We start from the raw sequence: 21,910 nt of genomic DNA, 5'->3' as shown, positions 1-21,910 counted from the left end.
ATGCGCTCTTGTCATTCTTTCGCACGGCCAGGAGGTTGCCACCCACCAGACATTGCAGAGCCCCCTAAGGAACCTCCCCTTTGAGATGTGTTTCGGTCAAAGCCTTTGGAAAGTTTGCTGGTTCTGCTTGGTTTGCATGCTTATTGCTCCCTGAGTGATTACTGGTGGATTTGGGCGAATGGTTCTCACCTCAAGAAATCCCTCAGCCTTTCAACCAAGAGGTGATGCTTGTTCATTGTTACTCATGATTCTCAGAGCTGGAAGGAATCTTAGTGATTATCCTTGATGCCGTCATATTTTACAAATGAGGAAATTGAAGCCCAGAGCAGTTAAGGGATATGGCCAAGATGGTACAGGGGAGGTGAATAGCAGAGAGAGACTGGAGTTTAGGTCTCCTGACCCTTCTCTCAGGTTTTTCTTTTTAAATGCTTCTTTTTCAGTGATTCTACAGTTTATTATAAAGTCTCTGGAGTGAGTGAATACCTTCAGTGTTACTAAACTTCCTTGTGGAGCTTCTCTTGGTTTTGATGAGGTTTTTGGGGTGATAGTGGGGTTCATGGGGGGTCTGGAGCCCATGACCAAGAAAGAATTCTTGAAGACATCTTTGGTGCAAAAAGGTGATTTTATTAAAGCATGGAGACAGGACCCGTGGGCAGAAAGAGCTGCCCAGGGACCATGAAGAGAGACTGGTTATATACTATGGAGTTGCGGGAGGTAAAGTCCATGGGAAGTTTCTAGTGAGCTTTTCGTATGCTAAAGAAGACTCCCAGGATAGTGGAGGCCTAGCCATTGTCAAGCTAAGGTTGTTTTTCCCTCTAGCAAAGCATTAGCATTAAAACAGTAGGAAGTTCCTGGAAAAACGTTTTACTCTGCGAGCCTCAAGTGTTTGTCAAGGGGCTGCAGGTTATAAGGAAATTTAGTTCTATCTGCCATTTCCTTCTGCCTTTGATTCCCACATCACTGTGGAGGGGTAATGGAGACTTAGGTCCTGCAGGACTATGATCTCTATCAGTTAACCATTTGTTTTTTTCCCTTTCCTTCATTCTTGGGCAGCCAAGGAGTGGGAGGAATATCACACATATCCCACCTGGGGGTTGGGGGGTGGTCAGGGCTGCGGCCTGTCAGCTTGCCTTATGCTCCCTCATCAGTTTGAGGGCCATTTTGTCTACCAGTTTCTGAGCAGAGTGATGCTGGTAATAGTTTATACGGTTTGGCCAGCAATCCCACATTTCATCTTGAGATATTGCTAAACTTTTTAGGTCAATGCAAGAATATCTTGGGCACTTACTTACTCTCTGGGAACACAAAGTGGTCAGTAGCCTATGGTTGCAGAATGGCCTAGGCAGAAGAGTAATTTAAAATAGGCCCCTTGGGGCACCTGGGTGGCTCAGTGTGGTTAAGCATCAGACTTTGGCTCAGGTCACGATCTCATGGTTTGTGAGTTCGAGCCCATGTCAGGCTCTGTGCTGACAGCTCAGAGCCTGGAGTGTGCTTTGGATTCTGTGTCTCCCTCTCTCTCTGCTCCTCCTCTGTTCATGCTCTCTTTCTCTCTGTCTCACACACAAAAAAATTAAACATTCAAAAAAAATTTTTTTTTAAATAGGCCCCAGATTTTTTTTTTTCTGAGGTGATGAAAGTGTTCTGGAATTTGCTGGTGGTGATGGTGTACAACTCTGTTAATATGCTAAAAACCACTGGATTGTACACTTTATTTTTTAAAATGTTTATTTATTTTTGAGAGAGAGAGAGACAGAGAGAGAGACAGAGAGAGACAGCATGAGCAGGGGAGGAACAGAGAGGGAGACACAGAACTCGAAGCAGGCTCCAGGTGTGCTGTCAGCACAGAGCCCAACGTGGGGCTCGAACTCATGAACCATGAGATCATGACCTGAGCTGAAGTCAGACGCTCAACCAACTGAGCCACCCAGGAGCTCCTGTAGAAGGGTGAATTATATCTCAATTAAAAAAAAAAATGTATAGGGCATCAAAAACAAAAGCAAATCGCTCTTATTTGAGAACCTGTTTAGAACTCAGTTATACCAGAAAAATATATTTACAACAATGAATTTTCCTTCAGATTATATTCAAAAACAACAACAACAACTGAATGGACGTCAGATACTCACCCCCATTCCTTCTGCAGGTTTTGACTGCACGGTATGGTGAATGGCTGAGGATGAGTCTGTGGTGGGCAGCTCAGGGCGTTGTAACTCCCATGGGGCTCATCAGAGAGAGGCTCCGTATGCTTCCCTGGAAGGACTCCTGCATGCAAGTTTGTGCGTTGTGGTTTTCAGGTAGTGGAGGTGATTATCTTTGCAGGGGCCAGGTAAAGAAAGTTGGGCTCCTGAGAAGGATTTTGCTGGCCTGTGAGACTGGCTGTGACCCTGGTGTCAACAGCTGAGGTGGCCTTGGCCTCCCTTGCTGCAGGTGGCTGAGGCTCCCAGTGAAGGGATGCCCCAGAGCTGTAGGGTTCAGGAATCCTTCTGGCCTCAGTAGCCATCATAGCAGGGCTCTGGCAAAGGCCCCGGTGAAGGTGTGTGTGTGGGGTTATATACAGACTGGTGGCAGCCTTCTGGAAGAAGCCCAAGATTTCCATCTGTACCAGCACCAAGTTCAGCTTTTAATCCATGAGCGTCCCAGGGAAACACTGTAAAACCACACCTACTTCTGTGTTATGACGGTACTCTGCGTGTGGTCACCATGATCCCGTTTGCTGCTTTCTTAGAACTTCTACAAATTGTGTGCCAAGGGGCCTTAAAGATGTGTGTGGCCGTTTCTCTTTTCACCTCTGGTCAGTGGAGTGCCATTGACTTGAAACCTTAGTATCAAAGGGCTGGCCCTTAAGTGCCTGCTTGACTCGGGGCTGTTGAGTAAGCAAAACAATCCTGACTAGAGTAGGGAGGCTGCTTGTGAAAACCACATGAAAGTCACTGTCTAGGTTTTGATTCGCTTTAACTTTTCGAAACTCTCAGGGTTGCCACACACTGTTGTGGTCTAGCCGAACAGTGCCCTGCCCTTTGAAGTTGGGCAGTGCACAACATGAGCAGCTGTAAGCAGCGACTTGTTGCTTCAAAAAGCACTCAGGCACAGTAAAATGGTTATATTTGTTTGGTAGAGTGGATAACTCAAGCAGATAGGTATATTAAGGTAGAAATCTGGTATGAGAGATGATGGAAGCTCAGAATCTAGAAGAGAACCAGGGGATCAGTTTTTCTCAGCTTTATAAACCCAAGTCATTTACCCTAAACTCTTTGATGGTTCCTGGTGAAGTTTTCTCATAGCAGTCTACAATTATTACAGAGTTTAAGCAAATAAAACACCTGAGGAAAATACCTCTCCTCCAGAGGTATTCGAGGACTGCTGTGATGGGGGCGCTCCAATTCCTTCCAATTCGTTAGCTTTCTCATTGTACCCATGAGTAGTCTAGCCCATTTTTAAATGAGAACAACCCTTTATTCTTCCCCACTTGCTTATTACACTTTCCATCTAGAATGTCCACTGCAGGGCTGGAGTATCAGGAAGGGCATGTTCCTGATTCCCCGCACCTGCACCAGTTGAGACCCAGTTAAGTCTCAGGGCCCATGGGTACAGTGTTTTTATGAAGGATCTGTTAACAATTGTGGACATTTCTATTTTTATTTATTTTTTTAAAGTTTATTTATTTATTTTTGAGAGGGGGGAGGGAAGGAGAAAGGAAAAGAGAGGATCCCAAGGAGGTTGTGCACTGTCATCGCAGAGTCTGATGGCAGGGCTTGAACTCACAAACCGTGAGATTATGACCTGAGCCAAAATCGAGAGTCGGATGTTTAATCGACTGAGCCACCCAGGAGCCCCACCAATTGCTGATATTTTTAAAGCATGGCTTTCTTCCCTTTGGTTTCCTTTCACCTCTTCCTTTTTTTTAACTTGTATCTTAATTATTTAGTAGTGCTTTTAAAACATTAAAAAATTGAGGTATAATTTACGTGTATGAAATGCACCTATCTTGTGTACGGCCTGGTCAGTTTTGACGAATGTATACACCCGTGTAGCTTACTCCCATCAAGATATCGACCATTTCTGTCACTAGGAAGTTTCCTCTTGCCCCTTCTTCATTACTCCCTTCTCACCTAGCACCAAAGCCACCATGATCTGATTTCTGTGTCCATAGATAAATTCTATTTATTCTAGAGCCTCATATAAATGGAAGCACCCCGGAAGTATTCCTTTGTGTCTGGCCCTTTCATTCAATGCAGTGTTCAGAGATTCATCTAGGTTCTTGTATGTATCACCAGTTTATTCCCTTTTATTGCTGAGTAGGGTGCTAGCGTATGAACATACCTAGCAAATAAACATACCTCCTTTTGTTTATCCATTCACCTGCTGATGCTTACCGGGGCTGTTTCCAGTTTTTGGCTGTTGCAAATAAAGCTTTCATGAACATCCTTTTTTTTTAATATAATTTATTTTTTAATTTACATCCAAGTTAGTTAGCATATAGTGCAACAATGATTTCAGGAGTAGATTCCTTTATGCCCTTAACCCATTGAGCCCATCCCCCTCCCACAACCCCTCCAGTAACCCTCTGTTTGTTCTCTATATTTAAGAGCCTCTTGGGGCACCTGGTGGCTCAGTCAGTAAGTGTCTGTCTTCGGCTCAGGTCATTATCTCACGGTTCATGAGTTCGAGCCCTGTGTTGGGCTCTGTGCTGACAGCTCAGAGCCTGGAGCCTGCTTCGGATTCTGTGTCTCCCTCTCTCTCTGCTCCTCCCCCACTCACACTCTGTCTCTCTCTCAAAAATAAATAAACATTACAAAAAAAGATTTAAAAAAAAAAGAGTCTCTTATGTTTTGTCCCCCTCCTTGTTTTTATATTCTTTTTGCTTCCCTTCCCTTATGTTCATCTGTTTTGTGTCTTAAAGTCCTCATATGAGTGAAGTCATGTGATATTTGTCTTTCTCTGACTGACTAATTTTGCTTAGCATAATACCCTTTAGTTCCATCCACGTAGTTGCAAATGGCAAGATTTCATTCTTTTTGATTGCCAAGTAATACTCCAGTGTGTGTGTGTGTGTGTGTGTGTGTGTGTGTGTGTGTGTACCACATCTTCTTTATCCATTCATCCATTGATGGACATTTGGGCTCTTTCCATACTTTGGCTATTGTTGATAATGCTGCTATAAACATTGAGGTGCATATGCCCCTTTGAAACAGCATACCTGTATCCCTTGGACAAATACCTAGTAGTGCAATTGCTGGATTGTAGGGTAGTTCTATTTTTAATTTTTTGAGGAACTCCATACAGTTTTCCAGAGTGGCTGCACCAGCTTGCATTCCCACCGGCAGTGCAAAAGAGATCCTCTTTCTCCACATCCTTGCCAACATCTGTTGTTGCCTGAGTTGTTAATGTCAGCCATTTTGGCAGGTGTGAGGTGGTATCTCATTGTGGTTTTGGTTTGTATTTCCCTGATGATGAGTGATGTTGAACATTTTTTTCATGTGTCGGTTGGCCATCTGGATGTCTTCTTTGGAGAAGTGTCTATTCATGTCTTTTGCCCATTTCTTCACTGGATTATTTGTTTCTTGGGTGTTGAGTTTGATAAGTTCTTTATAGATTTTGGATACTAACCCTTTATCTGATATGTCATTTGCTAATATCTTCTCCAATTCTGTCAGTTGCCTTTTAGTTTTGTTGATTGTTTCCTTCGCTGTGCAGAAGCTTTTTATTTTGGTGAAGTTCCAATAGTTCATTTTTGCTTTTGTTTCCCTTGCCTCTGGAGACAAGTTGAGTAAGAAGTTGCTGTGGCCAAGGTCAAAGAGGTTTTTGCCTGCTTTCTCCTTGAGGATTTTGATGGCTTTCTGTCTTACATTTAGGTCTTTCATCCATTTTGAGCTTATTTTTGTGTATGGTGTAAGAAAGTGGTCCAGGTTGATTTTTCTGCATGTCACTGTCCAGTTTTCCCAGCACCACTTTCTGAGGAGACTGTCTTGATTCCATTGGATATTCTTTCCTGCTTTGTCAAAGATTAGTTGGCCATACGTTTGTGTGTCCATTTCTGGGTTCTCTATTCTGTTCCATTGATCTGAGTGTTTTTGTGCCAGTACCATACTGTCTTGATGATTTCAGCTTTGTAATACAGCTTTGACGTCCAGGATTGTGATGCCTCCAGCTTTGGTTTTCTTTTTCAAGATTGCTTTGGCTACTTGGGGTCTTTTCTGGTTCCATACAAATTTTAGTATTGTTTGTTCTAGCTCTGTGAAGAATACTGGTGCTATTTTGATAGGGATTGCATTGAATATGTAGGTTGCTTTGGGTAGTATTGACATTTTAACAATATTTATTCTTCCTATCCAAGAGCATGGAATATTTTTCCAGTTTTTTGTGTCTTCTTCAATTTCTTTCATAAGCTTTCTGTAGTTTTCAGTGTATAGATTTTTCACCTCCTTGGTTATGTTTATTCCTAGGTATTTATTGGTTTTTGGTGCTCATGAACATTCTTATACAGGACTTTTTGTCTCTTCTTGTCTTTTGGATAAATACTTAGAATTCTGTGTCTTAGAGTTGATGTAGTTTTAACTTTTTAAGAAAGTGCCAGTTTTCTAAAGTGTTTATACCATTTTACACCCCTACTCAGCAATGTCTGAGAGTTCCAGTTGCTCCACATCTTCACTAACATTTGGTGTTGTCAGCCTTATTTTAGCTAGTCTTTGTGGTCTCTTGCTAGTGCTTTTGTATGAGCTACCCTTCTCACTCATTCCCGAGTGACTAGAAAGATAAGCGGTTTTTTAGATGCATAGGATGGGGCTTTGGGACACACTTTTGGAGTACTTGGGACATGGTGGTAGGGATTGGGTAGGTCTCTTTAGTTCTGGCCCTGCCACTTTTCCCCCTTTGGGCACTGGGTTTGCTTCTTGGTGAATGAAATCCACCTCCCCCTCTAATCTTTCAACCTCATGATTCATGCAGAGGCTTCAAGAATCTTGGAACCTTGCTTCCCCTTGGACCATTTTAAGCACTAGTAGAGAAGAGAAGTTCTTTCTTTGCTTGAAAGTGTGTATTTCGTATTTGTACTGAGCCCCTCTGTTGTGTGTTCAAAGGGAGAGAATTTCAAGGACCCAAAACAGAGAGAAAACCACAGGAATCTGACCCAGAAATGACCTTGTTACCTGGTGCGCCTCTTGCTCACGTGTGAGATGAGAGCAAGTAGCACTAATTACTTCTTGGAGCTGACCTTCCATTTTCCTGCCCGTTCCGAGGGCTACAATGTGGGGAGAGGAAGTTGTCTTGATGTTCAAATATCAGTAAGTCTTGAGTGTGGTAAGATTGGGCCACGCTTTTCACCATGGCAGTTTCATGTTCTGCAGTCTTCAGAGAATTCGGATTCATTCCCTCACTCGGAAAGTCAGCAGATTTTAACTGGAGCATAAAAATGAAGGTTCATGTTGTGATGAGCCCCAGGCATTGTACGGAAGTGTTGAATCACTATATTGTACACCTGAAACTAGTATTACATTGTATGTCAGCTGGAATTTAAATAAAAACTTAAAAGTGAGGGCTCAATTCGAACTTTATTGCCTAAGCTGCATATTGTTGCCACAAACTATGTTTACGACTGTTGAACTACTTAATCTGTGCTTAAATTGTGCAGTTCACAATCGCTGGTGCAGGAGTGGTCTTTTGAGCATCTTTACCAATTTTTTAGGTCCCTGAATTTCATTCTACTGAGGTTGGGCCAGCCAGCCACACACTGCCTCATTTTCAGGGCCATTTGTCATGTGGTCATTAACCTTTGCTCTTTAGAGGTTGGCATGCACCCTCTTTGTTCAAGAACTCTAGTAAAAGACAAGGCAGGCTGAAGGCATCAGAGGGGAAGCATGTGGGGCAAATTTGAAATTAAAGACCAGCATAGCCAACTGGAAAGTGGAACATTCTCTGCAGGGGAAGCAAGAAGAGTTTAGGTGTTTTGGATACTTTCGGTTCCGTAGTGCTTATTATGGGTTGATCCTAACACAGTGGATATGGGTAACGTATGGTCCCACCTCGCAAGGACTTGATGGTTACAAAAGGAGAGACAGGCATGGTCAACTAGCACTGTGTGAGAAATATATGGAGGTCATAGAAATGGCTCAAAAATAAGCTGTTCTCTCTCTCAATAGTTTATCGAATCAGTTTTTAGGATTTGGGTGAAGGTTATCATGTGACTGGTAAATTTCCTAGGACTGTGATTTTTTCCTTTGCCTTCCTCCTTTCCAGTCCACCTCTCAGCACTCCACTGCTCATTAGAGCCCCTCGGCAGCCTGTGCTGGGCCGGAAAGGCTGCCAATGCTCCGTGAATCTCATTCATGTCCCTGGAGCATTTCTGAGGACAGCCTGGGTGCAGAGAGGAGGCGGCGCCAGAAGAATATTGAGGTCCTGCACTTAGTTGATCTCCTCTCTGCCCCTCCTCATCATCACGCTGACTGCACTGCAGTTTCTCTGAAACCGGAAGGGAAGTGGGAACAGGGCCAAGAACCACAGCTGCCAGAGAGACAGCGCAAAGCCTGCATGGACTGTCGCCTCGCCCGACCGAACAGGGGGCTCTGGGGCTGGGGTGCCTAGGGTTACCTCGCTGTCGCCTCTGTGTGGAAAGGCACTTCCACAGATACCGTGTATTTCACGCACTAGATGTCTGAGCCCGATGGTGTTGTGTGCAAAGCCCCTCCACCCGTGCAGGTCCACATAGACGAGAGAAGCGCTCAGGGGAGTTATGGCAGCAAGAAAGCCAGAGCCCTGAACCTATGGTCGGGCTGCACAAAAACCAGGTCCCAAGAGACCCACCCTGTCGTGGCTAAGAACTCACACATACGCACAAACGAAACAAAAGAATCGTCGTGCTAAAAGCCCTCTAGGGCACTGGAATTCAGCATTTTCCTTGCCAAGAGGTGGTTGAATTATTTGAAATCAGTTAGGTCTCTGAGGAAGTATAGCAGCCCAGTGTGTCTTGTTCTGAAACTCTTGATTAGTAGGTTCAGAGACGAAGGCATTCCTGCTCGTATGTTGCACTGCACACCTAACATACGGTGAGTCCTGAGGAAGACCAGCCTTTCTTGCTCCAGTCCATCCAGATCCAGAGAGACAGACCGAAGCCCGGGGGTCTGGAAGGTCTGGCTCCTGCAGAGTCTCAGAAATTCCAGATTTGGAAGGATTAAGCTATCTGCTGTGGAAATGCTTAATTCCTTTCCTCTGGACATTTTTGGAAGGCTTTTTGCTTTTTCAGTCTCCTGACTTCTTGTTTGTGACCAAGTTCAAATTCCAGAGAGGGAAGCAGCCAATATGTGTGATTATTTCCTCTTGCACCAAATGGAACTAGAAGAATGGACTTACTTCATTAGAAATAAATGTACCCTTTGGACCTTACACCCAAATGAGTAAGCATGGTCGGTCTGGCCCCTGTGCCGTTTGTGCAGTAATTAAACACAAAATGAGAAAAAGATGTCAGAGGCATGCATTCAGCCTTTTTTTAGACATAAAGCAGGAAAGAATAGAACAATCTTTAAGAAAAAAAAAAAAAGTTTCTTTTTGTCCTATACTCTGTCTTGGGCCAGGATGGCCGCCTGGTGACAAGGAAAGATTGTAGGGTTTGGAGTGACTGGGTGTACATTCTGGCTTCACAGTTCAAGAGTTGTGTAATCCTAGACAGATCCCTTAACTTCTCTGAGCACCAGTTAAATGGGGGTGATAAAACACCGCACAGTAGTTACAAGGACTGAAAGAGGTGTCGTACATAGAGCTTTTAGCATAGTGCCCTGCACAGGACAGACTCTCACTAAATAGGCATTATGGGCATCCTACTATTATTTTTTTTTAAACATTTTTTTTAATGTTTATTTATTTTTGGGAGACAGAGAGAGACAGAGCATGAGCCGGGGAGAGGTAGAGAGAGAGAGGGAGACACAGAATCGGAAAGGCTCCAGGCTTCTGAGCTGTCAGCACAGAGCCCAATGTGGGGCTCAAATTGATGAGCCGTGAGATCATGACCTGAGCCGAAGTCGGACGCTCAACCAACTGAGCCACCCAGGCACCCCAGCATCACGCTATTATTTTAAGACAATGCCACTAACCTAGAAACCCTGGGAATGCCAGAGTGAATTCAGTGCCATGCAGCTCAGTGCTCAGATGGCTGCTGTGCTAAAGACCCTTGCCTTGCGTTTTCCAGGACAGCTGGGGGCAGGGGGGCATGTGCGTCATTGTCTCACCCTTGCTGTGCTCCTCAGGTGATCTCTTCAGTGTCCCGGACTTTCCGTTCCTGTATTTCTACAGGTTCCATGGAAGCTGCTGTGCCAGGTAAACTTAACTCAGAAAGCCCCTAGCACTATTAATTTGTCTGTGTGTGTACTGCTTGCTGTCTTTGTCAAGTCCAGGGTCACTGCCAGTTACCCAAATGAGGGGCAGAAGAAAGTGGTGGCTGTGCAGGTCTGGAAGCAGCTCCCTCGGCCATCAGCGGGTTGTCATGAGCATCGCCAGGTGCTCAGGGCCAGCGTGGGTCTGGAGGTACCATGTCCTGCAGAAGTTCCTTGGCCAGGATAGTGGTTTTCAAGCTTGCAGAAGAGCCAAGCTTCCCCCAGTGTTTTTCCCTCCACAAGCAATTTTTTTAATGTTTATTTATTTATTTTGAGAGAGAGAGAGCGAACAGGGGAGGGGAGGGGCAGAGATAGAGGGAGACAGAGAATCCCAAGACATGGGGCTTGAGCCCCACGAATTGAGATCATGACCTGAGCCAAAACCAAGAGTCAGATGTTTAACCTACTGAGCCCCTTCCACTAGCGATTCTTAAACAGAACTTGAGTGTATAAAATGATGAATCAGATTCCATTCAAGGGAAGACTTGGGTCCAGAATTGCACCCATTCAGCTACCTCCTTGGTCCCTGCCTTTTCCCTAGAAGACAATCTCTAAAAAACCTTGACTGAATCCTAAGACCCTGAGAAACAGGTTTTGGAAACCAGGGACTAGGAGACGTCTAGACAGCAAAGTGACCCTTAATACTTGGCTGTGGGAGCTCCTCAGACCAATAGGGATGGATACATATAGTTGGAGTTCATACTCACCCTGTCCCCTCTTTCCTGCCATGATCCCCACTTCGCTTGACTTTATTGTGCTGAGAAATGGACAGTCTCATGACGTGTGTTCTGATATGGTGGGAAGTCCAGTGTGGGCTGAATTCCAGTCTTGCTGCTTGCTGATTGGTTTGCTCTTTGAGCAAGCCGCCCTAGTTCCCCCAAGCATCAGTTTAGTTTCCTCATCTGTAAAATGGAAAGATAATCCCACCAATGGGTGCTTGTGTATATTAAATAAGATGCGTAAACCCTAAGCATCGTGCCTGGCCCAGGAAATGATGGCCATTATTATTATCTGCTCAGCTTGACTATAAATAAAATGTCAACAGACCATGAGCAGTTGCCAAGCCAGACCACTTATTCCCACGCATAAAAGAGTGTGCCTTGTGAGGCAGTGATTCTTCAGAGTCAAAAAGCTGGTTGTGTGGCTCGCTACTATTTCTGACTTCGGGGTGTGTCAGGACAAAAAAATGTTGTACAGTTTGGTTTTGCATTTGAGCCTCAGAATGATTCATTTATCATCCGCAGCTAAGTTTCAGGAAAACACTGACAGGAGTCATCTTCTCCATCCCTATTGATGTGGTCGGGACTTGTCGGCTGCCTGTTAGCTAGGACTGGGTGGCATGAGTGTTAGTGCTGCTTTGGGGTCTGTGCACTTGTTCCCTTTGGGTCTGGTTATTTGGCAGGACCGGCAAACACAGTGCAGAGGGAAGGGCATCCGTTGTTTGGTTATTTGGAACAGAGCAGCACGGTTCGCAGCCCATTGATGCTGGCCTTGTGGGGTGATGTTCTAGCTCCATTTCTGCCCCTTTTAATCTGCAACTTCCTTGTAACCCAGCATGAAAAATCAGGGTTTTATACTTAGAAGATTTGGAAGTCTTTGTGTGAATTGATGTAACTCTATTACATTCTATCCCCCTGGCTTCAGGACAAAGCTTGACCTCTTTTAAAAATGTGTCAGTTTCCCCCATGTCATCACATGATTCCTCCATGACCATATCTCAGACTAAGAGTTGTCACCTTCAGAGGCCCTGCGGGAGCCCAGAAGGAGTCACGGAGGCCCGAGGGGACAGTGGTAGCCATGACCCAGAGACACATGGACGGGGAGCCCACGCTCTTTTACTTCTAGGATCCTCCTGTTGCTTTTCAGATCTGCCTCCACAGGGAGGGGTAGAGAGCTGAGTGTGGAAGGAGAAAGAGAGGGACCCATGAGTAATTTAGAAATGATGCACAGGCATACCAGGCAAGGGATGGGAAGGAATCATGGATGCTTTCCCATGTGTGTCGGGCACAGACCCGAGTGGCTCTGCTCTGGCAGAGTGTGTGCTGAGGGGCAAGGGGATGTGGCATCATGCCCTTCCTCTGGCTGGAGGTGGAGAGAAGGGAGCGTCAGAGGGGAGGGCGTGTGGGAGACAGTACAGGCACATGTGAAGTTGTTACATCCCTGGAGGCAGGGGTGGACGCCACCAGGAGGAGCCCTGGAGCGGTAGCCGCCCCACTTTCCACTCCCAACCTCGCGGTGGCCGTGGGCACCTGCAGCATCTCTTCTGTCTCTTGAGTCAAGAACGTATCTTCATGGTGAAGGTTGAAGAACTGTGGAGGACCCTTATTAATTTTTTTTCATATTTTAGAGAGAGAAAGCACATGTGCAAGTGGGGGAGGGGGGAGAGGAGCAGAGGGAAAGAAGGAGAGAGAGAGAAAGTGAAAGTGAGAATCTTAAACAGGCTCTATGCTCGGTGTGGAACCCAATGCGGGGGCTTGAAACCATGACCCTGGGATCGTGGCCTGAACCAAAATCAAGACTCGGTCCCTCAACTGACTGAACCACCCAGGCACTCCATACTGTGGTGAACCTTTAAACGAGCCAGGAAACCTGGATTCAAATTGTGCTTGGGCTTCAGTTTGCTTGTTAATAAAGTGAGATTTGGGGGTAGGGAGGCTTCCTATTCTGAAAGTCTCTGATTTCCGTAAGGTAGGATAAGGACCACTATGCTTATTCCTGCTTTAACAACACAGAACCTGAGGCAGGAAAAAAAGGAGGAACAGGGGGATTTGGTCAAGGTTATGAGGGTCAGTGGGCACAGCCCAGGTCACTCAATTTCCAGCCGGCTGCTTACCCACCTTGCCTTTCGGGTATGAATGACTGCCTGTCTTCATCCATAGCTGCCCAGCCTCTCGCGACTGCAGATTCAAATCTGAACAAACTTTGCAGGTTATCAGTGGCCAACAGGCTGAAATATACACAAGGGAACCTTCATCCCTGTCCTTGGTCCTGCCCAGGGATGCAGCTGTAAACTAATCTAATCTAATGAAGCGAAGGCACACGTTTCTGTGAAATTTGGCCTTATCGGTGTTTAATTCAATCCAGCCTGCTCCTAAGTAAACCCATCAAATATTTTTGGAATACCTACAATGACCAAGGCACCATGTTTGGCTCTGTTGGGGAAATCAGAGTAGCCCAAGGTTGGTCCCTGCCCTCTCAGAGCCCCTTGTCTATGTTGGAGCCACACACCAGTGCCTATAATAAAGGTGAGATGGCAGGGCGTCACCTGAGGGCCTAGAGCTATAGCTCATATGACCTGCCTCTCTGGTTTGGGGTACCACTGCGGTCCTAGCTCTTGCTTTTCATTTTCCAATAAAAGTCACACTCAAGCGCCCACTTGATAGAGTTACAGGAAGTCAGCCTCGATCGTGGAGTCTCTCATCTCCAATTGTCCTGCCTCTGAATGCAAGGAAGAGTGACCATTCTGTTTTTGAGTGCCCTTTGCTTTGTCCTTGGCCACACAGTGATGTTTTCAAAAATGGATTCCAGTGCGGGTGCCTGGGTGGCTCAGTTGGTTAAGCTTCCAACTTCAGCTGAGGTCATGATCTCACAGTTCATGGGATCGAGCCCTGAGTCGAGCTCTGTACTGACAGCTCAGAGCCTGGAGCCTACTTTGGATTCTGTGTCTCCCTCTCTCTCTGCCCCTCCCCCGCTCATGCTCTGTCTCTGTCTCTGTCTCTCTCTCTCTTTCTCAAAAATAAATAAAACATTTTTTAAAAAATTTTAAAAAATGGATTCCAGCATAGGCCACTAATTACGTGTCCACTGCTAGGCCAAGGTCTGGATGCTCCAGACCTCTAGGGCTCCCATGGCGTGTGGTCTCTCAGGTCACACAGATGGGCTTAGGCATCATTCCCAAAGCATAGCTTCTGTGTAGCTCAGCCTGGGTTGGGGGCGCTTCTGCTACTGGAGCCAGTCCTCCCCTTTAGATTCTTACCTTGAACCCAGGAGCTGGTCCAGACCCTCTGTCCCCATATGGTGAGTTTCGCTTTGGAAGTTTTTTTCTGGCAGTTTGTTCTGCTTGAAAAAAAAAATTGAAGCTCTACCTTGGCAAGCACCAAGCTCTAGAAATAGTATGGGAGGGAGCAGGAGGTATTGTCCTCCACATTTTTTTTCTTTCATGATTTAGCCAGAGATTTCCCAAGTTTCTATACTCCTTCCCTTCCTGCCCCCCCACCCAGTGAAACACTTTTATCATAGCTCCTCATAAAATTAGAGCTTTGTGGGTTTTTTAAATATTTGATATTTTTATCCAGAGATCACTAGAAAGCACAGATGAGATAGAGGTTGTGTAATAATTAGAAACTAGCTGGTAAAATGTAACAGAAAATAGCTATTGGCTCAAGGAAGACAAGCCTCACTAACAAGAGAATATTTTCTCCTTCCAGTGGAATTTTAGGATTCTTTCTCATGCTCAGCACAGTGAAGCTAAAAAGCCTTATGGCCCCAGGGCAGTGTGCAGCCTGGATTTTCTTTGCTAAGGTAAGAAAGAGGGAAGAAAGAGGGAAGTTGGGAAAAATCAACCTCAGGAGCCTTCATGTCCAGTGTTCTTGGAGCATGTGTTTGATCTTCCTGAAACCATTCCCAGTCATTGGCCCTGAACTTGATAACTCACTCATTCCAGTAACGGTTTCTGAGGTCCTCTATTTTATCAGCACGACATAATCTTTATCACACTCCTGGAAAGGATAATCCCCTTGCCTCCCCTAAGCCTTAATTTCCCCATCTCAACGTGAAAGGTTTTGCCCCCCAAAATCTCTAAGTCTTCTCCAGTTCTACGAGACTGGATTCCTGGATGCACAGGGCAGGAATGGGGCTGTGACGGTGTCCAGACTGCAAACAACAGACTATTCTAGGAATGTCCATTGCATATCTGATGACCATAGTTGAGGCCTATGATAGAGAAGTTGGAAAATAAGAAACAGGAAAAGCAGCTGGGGGATGCTCAGTCGTGACTGAGATGCTTTGGGACTAACTTTTTCCTAGTGGAGCATGTCATTCATTTCTCTCATGTCTGTGAAGGAGTCAAGTCGTAGGGCCCTAGGTGTTGCTTCTAAGAAATGAGATCTCTCTTTTTTTAAATTTTTAAATGTTTATTTATATTTGAGAGAGAGAGAGAGAGAGAGAGAGAGAGAGAGAGTGGGGCAGAGAGCTGGAAACAGAATCTGAAGCAGGCTCCAGGCTCTGAGCTGTGAGCACAGAGCCCAACTCGGGGCTCGAACTCATGAGCCTTGAGATCATGACCTGAGCCAAAGTCAGACACTTAACCGACTGAGCCACCCAGGTGCCCCTGAGAAATGAGATTTTTTAACTTAATCTCATGAAATCATCATTTAAGCTTAGATCTTCACTCGTCTTTATGTTTGTTGATTTTTTCTGCCAGAAAACAAAAACAAACATTTTTCTTTGAAAACAACATTTCATGGTAATATTTTCACCTGTATAGTTCTTCCTTTTAACAGCATTAATAATTCTAATTATAGCAAAATGTGAAGAGTGACTGAGATACTGACTTCTTGCATGACAGAATGAAGAGGTTGACAAATCCTCCTCACAAAAAGTAACTGGAAAGCTGGGAAAAGATTGTCAAAAATATCCATTTCAGCTCTCTAAAAATTGACCAAAGGCATGCAACAAACTGGGAAGCAAGCATTTGTTCACGAAAACTGCTAAACTTTGGGTAGGAACAGCGTGAGCCTGTGGCGTTCTTACCTCAGGTTGCTCCCATTCCCTCCTCCCCAGCTCTGTCAGTGTGTTATTTCAACCAGAGCAGGGCAGGCTGTGAAAACCAGCAGCCTTGCTGCCACTTCCAGAATATTCTATTTGGAGTATTTTTAGTTAAAGTGGCCATGTCAGTGGTAAATCAGTAAAAAGAGCTAGTATCTCCACTATCTTGAGTTTACAGTCCTCTTTGGGGCAAGCAATGGACCAGTGGTCTAGCTGGGGACTAGTAGGTAGTTCGGGGAGGTGAGACAGCCATCAGGGGCTTGATAGCTCTTCATGTGTCCCAGGTTGACCGGAGTCTGTGTGCACGAGTAGCAGAGATGGAGTGTGCCCAAAACACCCACATGTCCCTGGCCAGCAGAGCCTGCGTGCACGCACAGAGGAGATGGGAGAGAGCCAGTAGAAAGTAAAAGCTGGGGCAGACATGAAAAACTTCAGCCTGAAGTTTGAATGTACTCCCCAGCCCACACACAGTCAGAAGCAGAGAGAAGCCTTTCTGGCTGAAGGTGTTTGAGCAAAACCTCTGACTAGTCTTTGCTAGAACACTAAGCTATGCAGACATGTGGATGGCTTCTAGAAAGCCAGAAAAAGCTTAAAAATAAAAACAAGAAAAAAAATTAAGGACGTCAGCAGCTGTACCGTATATGGGAGACTGATTTCATTGACTTAGTCCAGGCAAATTACTATATAAGCAAAACAACAATGCTCTGGGGAAAAGTCAGAATCCAAAGTTGCTACCATATGTTATCTAAAATGTCCAATATTTAACAAAAAATTTAGGGGCATTCAAAGAAACAAGAAAGCGTGATCCATACACAGGAAAAAAGCAGTTAATGGGAGCTGTGTCTGAGTGTCTGTCCTCAGATATAGGACTTAGCAGAAAAAGACTGCAAAGCAGCTATTTAAATATGCTTAGAGATCTAAAGGAAACCATATTTAAAGAATTGAAAGAGTCATTGAATACAGAATCTCAATAAAGAGAGATAATTAAAAAAAAAGAGAACCAGGTGGAAATTCTGGAGTTGAGAAGTATAATAAATGAAATGAACAATCCTCTAGAGGTACTCAATAACAGACTTGAAGGGCAGAAGGAAAACTAAGTGAACTGAAATGTGGAGCAAAAGAAATTGTTCAATCTAAAGAACAAAGACTGTTTAATAATTGAAGAAATATGGACAGAGGCTCAGAAACCTGTGGGACAACATCAAGCATATTAACATATATAAGAGTTCCAGAAGAAAAGTAAGAGTATAGAAGGTACAGATGACTTGAACAATACTGTCAACCAACTTGTCATAACTGACATGTGACACTCTATCCATTGACTGCAGAAAACACATTCTTTTCAAACATACATGGAACATTCTTCAGGTTAAGTGTTATGCTGTGTCACAAAACAAGTCTTGGTAAATTTGAAAAGATCAAAATCATTTAACATATGTTCTCTGGCCACAGCAGAGCTAAATTAGAAATTTACAACAAGGCACCTGGGTGGCTCAGTTTGTTGAGCATCCGACTCTTGATTTTGGCTCCAGTCATGAACCTAGTGTTGTGGGATCCAGCCCTGCTTCAGGCTCTGTGCTGAGCATGAAGCTTGCTTAAGATTCTCTCTCTCTCTCTCTCTCTCTCTCTCTCTGTCTTTCTTTCTCCCTTTCTGCCCCTCTCCCCAACTCACACTTTCTCTTTCTCTCTCAAATTAAAAAAAAAAAAAAAGAAAAAAGAAAATAAATTTACAACAGAAAAAAAAATCTAGAAAAAAACATTTATTTGGAAATTAAATAACATACTTCTAAATAGCCCATGAGGCAAAGAATCACACGGGAGAATTATTTATTTTCTAGCTACACTAACTAAGAAAATAAGAAAGAAGATACAACTTATCAAAATTAGAAATGAAATCAGGGACATTACCACTGATTCTATATAAACTAAAAGGATTATATATTATGAATAACTTTATTCATATTATACCAGCAAAGTAGACAATTTAGAGGAAATGGACAAATTCCCAGAAACATACAAACCAGGAAAATTGACTCAAGAATAAATAGAAAATCTGAATAAACTCATAACAAGTAAATAAATGTAAGTAGTGATTAAACATCTTTACCTAAAGAAAAGCTCAGGTCCAATGGGCTTTACTGATGAATTCTATCAAATATTTTTAAATGAAATATTTTTTCTTTACAAGTTCTCTTAGAGAGCGGAGGAAAGAGAATAACTCCCAATTTATTCTATGAGTTGCTCTGATACTAAAGCCAGACTAAATAAAATCATAAGAAAATTATAGACCAATATTCTCCATGAATATGGATCTTTAACACAACAGTAGCAAACCGAATCTGGCAACATAGAAAAAGAATTTTATACCATAATCAAGTGAGATTTATCAGCAATGCAAAGTTGGTTTAACAAATGGAAAGTACTATAATACATTATATTTACAGAATAAAGAATAAAAAAGGAGCCATGTCAGTAGGTGCAGAAAAATGATTTGACAAAAACCCAACATTCATTCATGATTAAAAAAGACTCTCGGGGCACCTGGGTGGCTCAGTCGGTTGAGCTTCTGACTTCAACTCAGGTCAGGATCTTGCAGTCCATGAGTTTGAGCCCCGCATCAGGCTCTGTGCTGAGAGCTCAGAGCCCAGAGCCTGTTTCAGATTCTGTGTCTCCCTCTCTCTTCCCCTTCCCCACTCATGCTGTGTCTCTCTCTGTCTTTTAAAATGAATAAACGTTAAAATTTTTTTTTTAAAAAAAGACTCTCAACAAACTAGTAATAGAAGGGAATCTTCACAACCTGATAAAAAGCACATGTGAAAAACCTGTAGTTAACATTATGCTTAATAGTGAAAGACTGAATACTTTCTCCCTAAGATTGGGAACAGTACAAGAATGTTTGTGCCTCACCACTTCTATCAGGCAGTGCAATAAGACAAAAAAAAAAGCACCCAAATTAGAAAGGAAAACATTAAATAGTCTATATTCACAGATGACATTTATCCTACATGTAGAAAATCCTAAGAAATCCATAAAAACATTAATTGAACTAATAAACGATTTATCAAGGTCACAGATACAAGATCAATGTACAAAAATCATTCATAGTTTTATGTATTAATAATGAACAGTCATGTTCATAAAAATGAAATTAAGAAAATAATTTCATTCATAACAGCATTAAAAATATACTTAGGAACTTAACAAAGCAGTTCAAGACTGAAAACTGTAAAGTCTCAGAGAAATCTAAGATCTCAATAAATGGAAAGACTCGATGTTAAGATGGAAATTCTTCCTAAATTGATCAATAGATTTAATGTAATCCCTGTCAAAATCCCAGCAAACGCTTTGTACAAATCCACAGACCGATCCTGAAGTTTATTTGGAAATTCAATAGCCAAAACAATTTAGAAAAAGAAAAACAGGGGCACCTGGGTGGCTCAGTCAGTTGGGCATTCAACTCTTGATTTCAGCTCTGATCATGATCTCACGGTTTGGTTCGTGAGTTCAAGCCCTAGGTGGGTCTCTGTGCTGACAGTGCAGAGCCTACTTGGGATTCTCGCTCCCTTCCTCTCTCTCTGCCCCTCTCCCACACATGCTCTCTCTCTCAGAATAAATAAATAAACTTTAAAAAGAAGAAGAAAGTTGGGGGATTTAAACTCATGATTTTAGAATTTTATAAAGCTAGAATAATCAAGACATTATGGTATTGGCATTGGATAGGCATTTATGGTCTGTGGACTTTCAATAAAAGTGCCAAGGCAATTGAACAGGGAAAGGATTTTCTTTTCAACAAATGGTGCTGGAACAACCAGGTATGCAAAAAAAAAAAAAAAAAAAAGTACTTAAACCCTCTCTCTTATCATCAACTCAACCGTGGATTGTAAACCTAAATATAGGAGCTAAAACTAGAAAACTCTTAGAATAAACTGCGGGAGGAAATCTTACCAACCTTGGTTTAAGCAAAGAGTTCTCAGATATGACACCAAAAGCATAAGCCATAAAGTAATTGATAAATTAGACTTCATTTTTTTAAAAAATAGGCTTCACACCCAGTGTGCGGCCCAACACAGGGCTTGAATCCATGACCCTGACTGAGATCAATACCTGAGCTGAGATCAAGAGTTGGACACTTAACTGACTGAGCCACACAGGTGCCCCAGGCTTAGACTTCATTTAAATTAAAATAGTATGCAAATCAAATTAATGGTCAAAAGACACTGTTAAGAAAATGAAAAGCCACAGCCTAGGAGAAAATATTTGCAAATTATGTATCTGATTAAGGACTTGTTTCTAGAATATATAAAGAATTCTTTGTACTCTCTTCAGTGAGACTACATACAACCCAAACAAAAAATGGTTGAAAGATGTGAATACATAAATATCTATATAATGGAATGTTACTCAGTCATAAAAAGAATAGTATCTTGCTACTTGGCAATGACGTGGGTGGACCTAGAGAGTGTAATGCTAATAAGAGAAATAAATCAGTCAGGGAAAGGCAGATAACATGGTTTCACTCATATGTGAAATTTAAGAAACAAAACCAACAAGAAAAAGGAAAAAATAAAGAAAGAGAGAGAGGCAAACCAAGAAACAGACTCTTAACTATAGAGAACACACTGAAGACCAGGGCGAAGGTGGGGGCGGTGGGTGAAACAGGTGATGGGGATTAAGAAGGGCACTTGTGATAAGTACCCGGTGATATGGAAGTATTGATTCACTATGTTGTACTCCTAAAACCAATATTACACTGTATGTTAACTAACTGGAATTTAAATAAAAACTCTTAAAAAAAGATATGAATAGGCATACATTTCACCAAAGAAGATATATGAATGGTTTGTGAAGTCCATAAAAAGGAACTCAATGTCATTAGCCATTAGGGAAATGCAAATTAAATCATGATGAGATATCGCTACCCACTCACTAAGATGGCTGTAATAAAAAAATATAGACAATATCAAGAGCTGACGAGGATGTGGATAAACTGGGACCCTCATAAATTACTGGTAGGAATGTAAAATGGTATAGCCACTTTAGAAAACTGTCTTGCCAGTTTCTTAAAATGCTAAGCATAAACTGACTAAATAGCTCAGCAATTCTGTTCCTAGAACTCTACCCAAGAGAAATGAAAACAAAAAGACTTTAACATGAACACTCAGAGTAGCATTATTCATAATAGCCGCAAACTGGACAATATCTAAATGGCCATCAGTTGGTGAATGTATAAAAGAGATGTACTGTTCACATACAATGGAATACTATTTGGCAATAAACAGGATTGGACTATTACCTCATTGCTGCAACATGGATGAATCTCAAAAACGTTATGCTATGTGAAAGAAGCCAGTGCAAAAAAATACATAGAGTATGATTCCATTTATTGAAATTTCCAAAAAAGGCAAATTTATGGAGACAGAAAGCATAGTGATGGTTTCTTGGAGCAAAAATTGACTACAGATAGGCTCAAGGAAGTTATTTCAGTTCATAGAAATGTTCTAAAACTGGGTTGTGGTGATGGTTGCACCATCATTTAAATTAATTTATTAAATGTGTTCATTAAAAATCATTGAATTTTGGGGGTGCCTGGATGGCTCAGTCGGTTAAGCATCTTACTCTTTATTTTGGTGGAGGTCGTGATCTCACATGGTTGTGAGATCGAGCCCCATGTTGGGCTCAGTGCTGAGTGTGAAGCCTGCTTGGGATTCTCTCTCTCTCCCTCTGTCTCTGTCCCTCCCCTGCTGGTGTGTACACTCACTCTCTCAAAAAATAAATAAAAATAAACA

The 21,910-nt window shown here is 42.9% G+C and overlaps 1 protein-coding gene across 6 annotated transcripts in view; it reads left to right on the top strand.

Moving 5' to 3' along the window:
• TMEM241 (transmembrane protein 241) overlaps nucleotides 1-21,910 on the top strand; it is a 114,938-nt gene that overhangs the window by 59,972 nt on the left and 33,056 nt on the right. For all 6 annotated transcript variants that reach the window (XR_006195200.1, XM_042910383.1, XM_042910387.1 and 3 more), the window contains exons 12-13: nucleotides 10,233-10,302; nucleotides 14,786-14,879. Coding sequence is in view for 5 of the 6 variants with exons in the window: in XM_042910383.1 (XP_042766317.1) it covers nucleotides 10,233-10,302; nucleotides 14,786-14,879 (164 nt within the window). In the remaining variant the exon portion in view is untranslated. The remainder of the gene's footprint in view (nucleotides 1-10,232; nucleotides 10,303-14,785; nucleotides 14,880-21,910) is intronic.

The sequence above is a fragment of the Panthera leo genome, chromosome D3 (assembly GCF_018350215.1).
Source record: "Panthera leo isolate Ple1 chromosome D3, P.leo_Ple1_pat1.1, whole genome shotgun sequence".
NCBI lineage: Eukaryota > Metazoa > Chordata > Mammalia > Carnivora > Felidae > Panthera > Panthera leo.
Note: the sequence above shows the minus strand (reverse complement) of the source record. Positions and strands in the feature narration are given on the sequence as shown.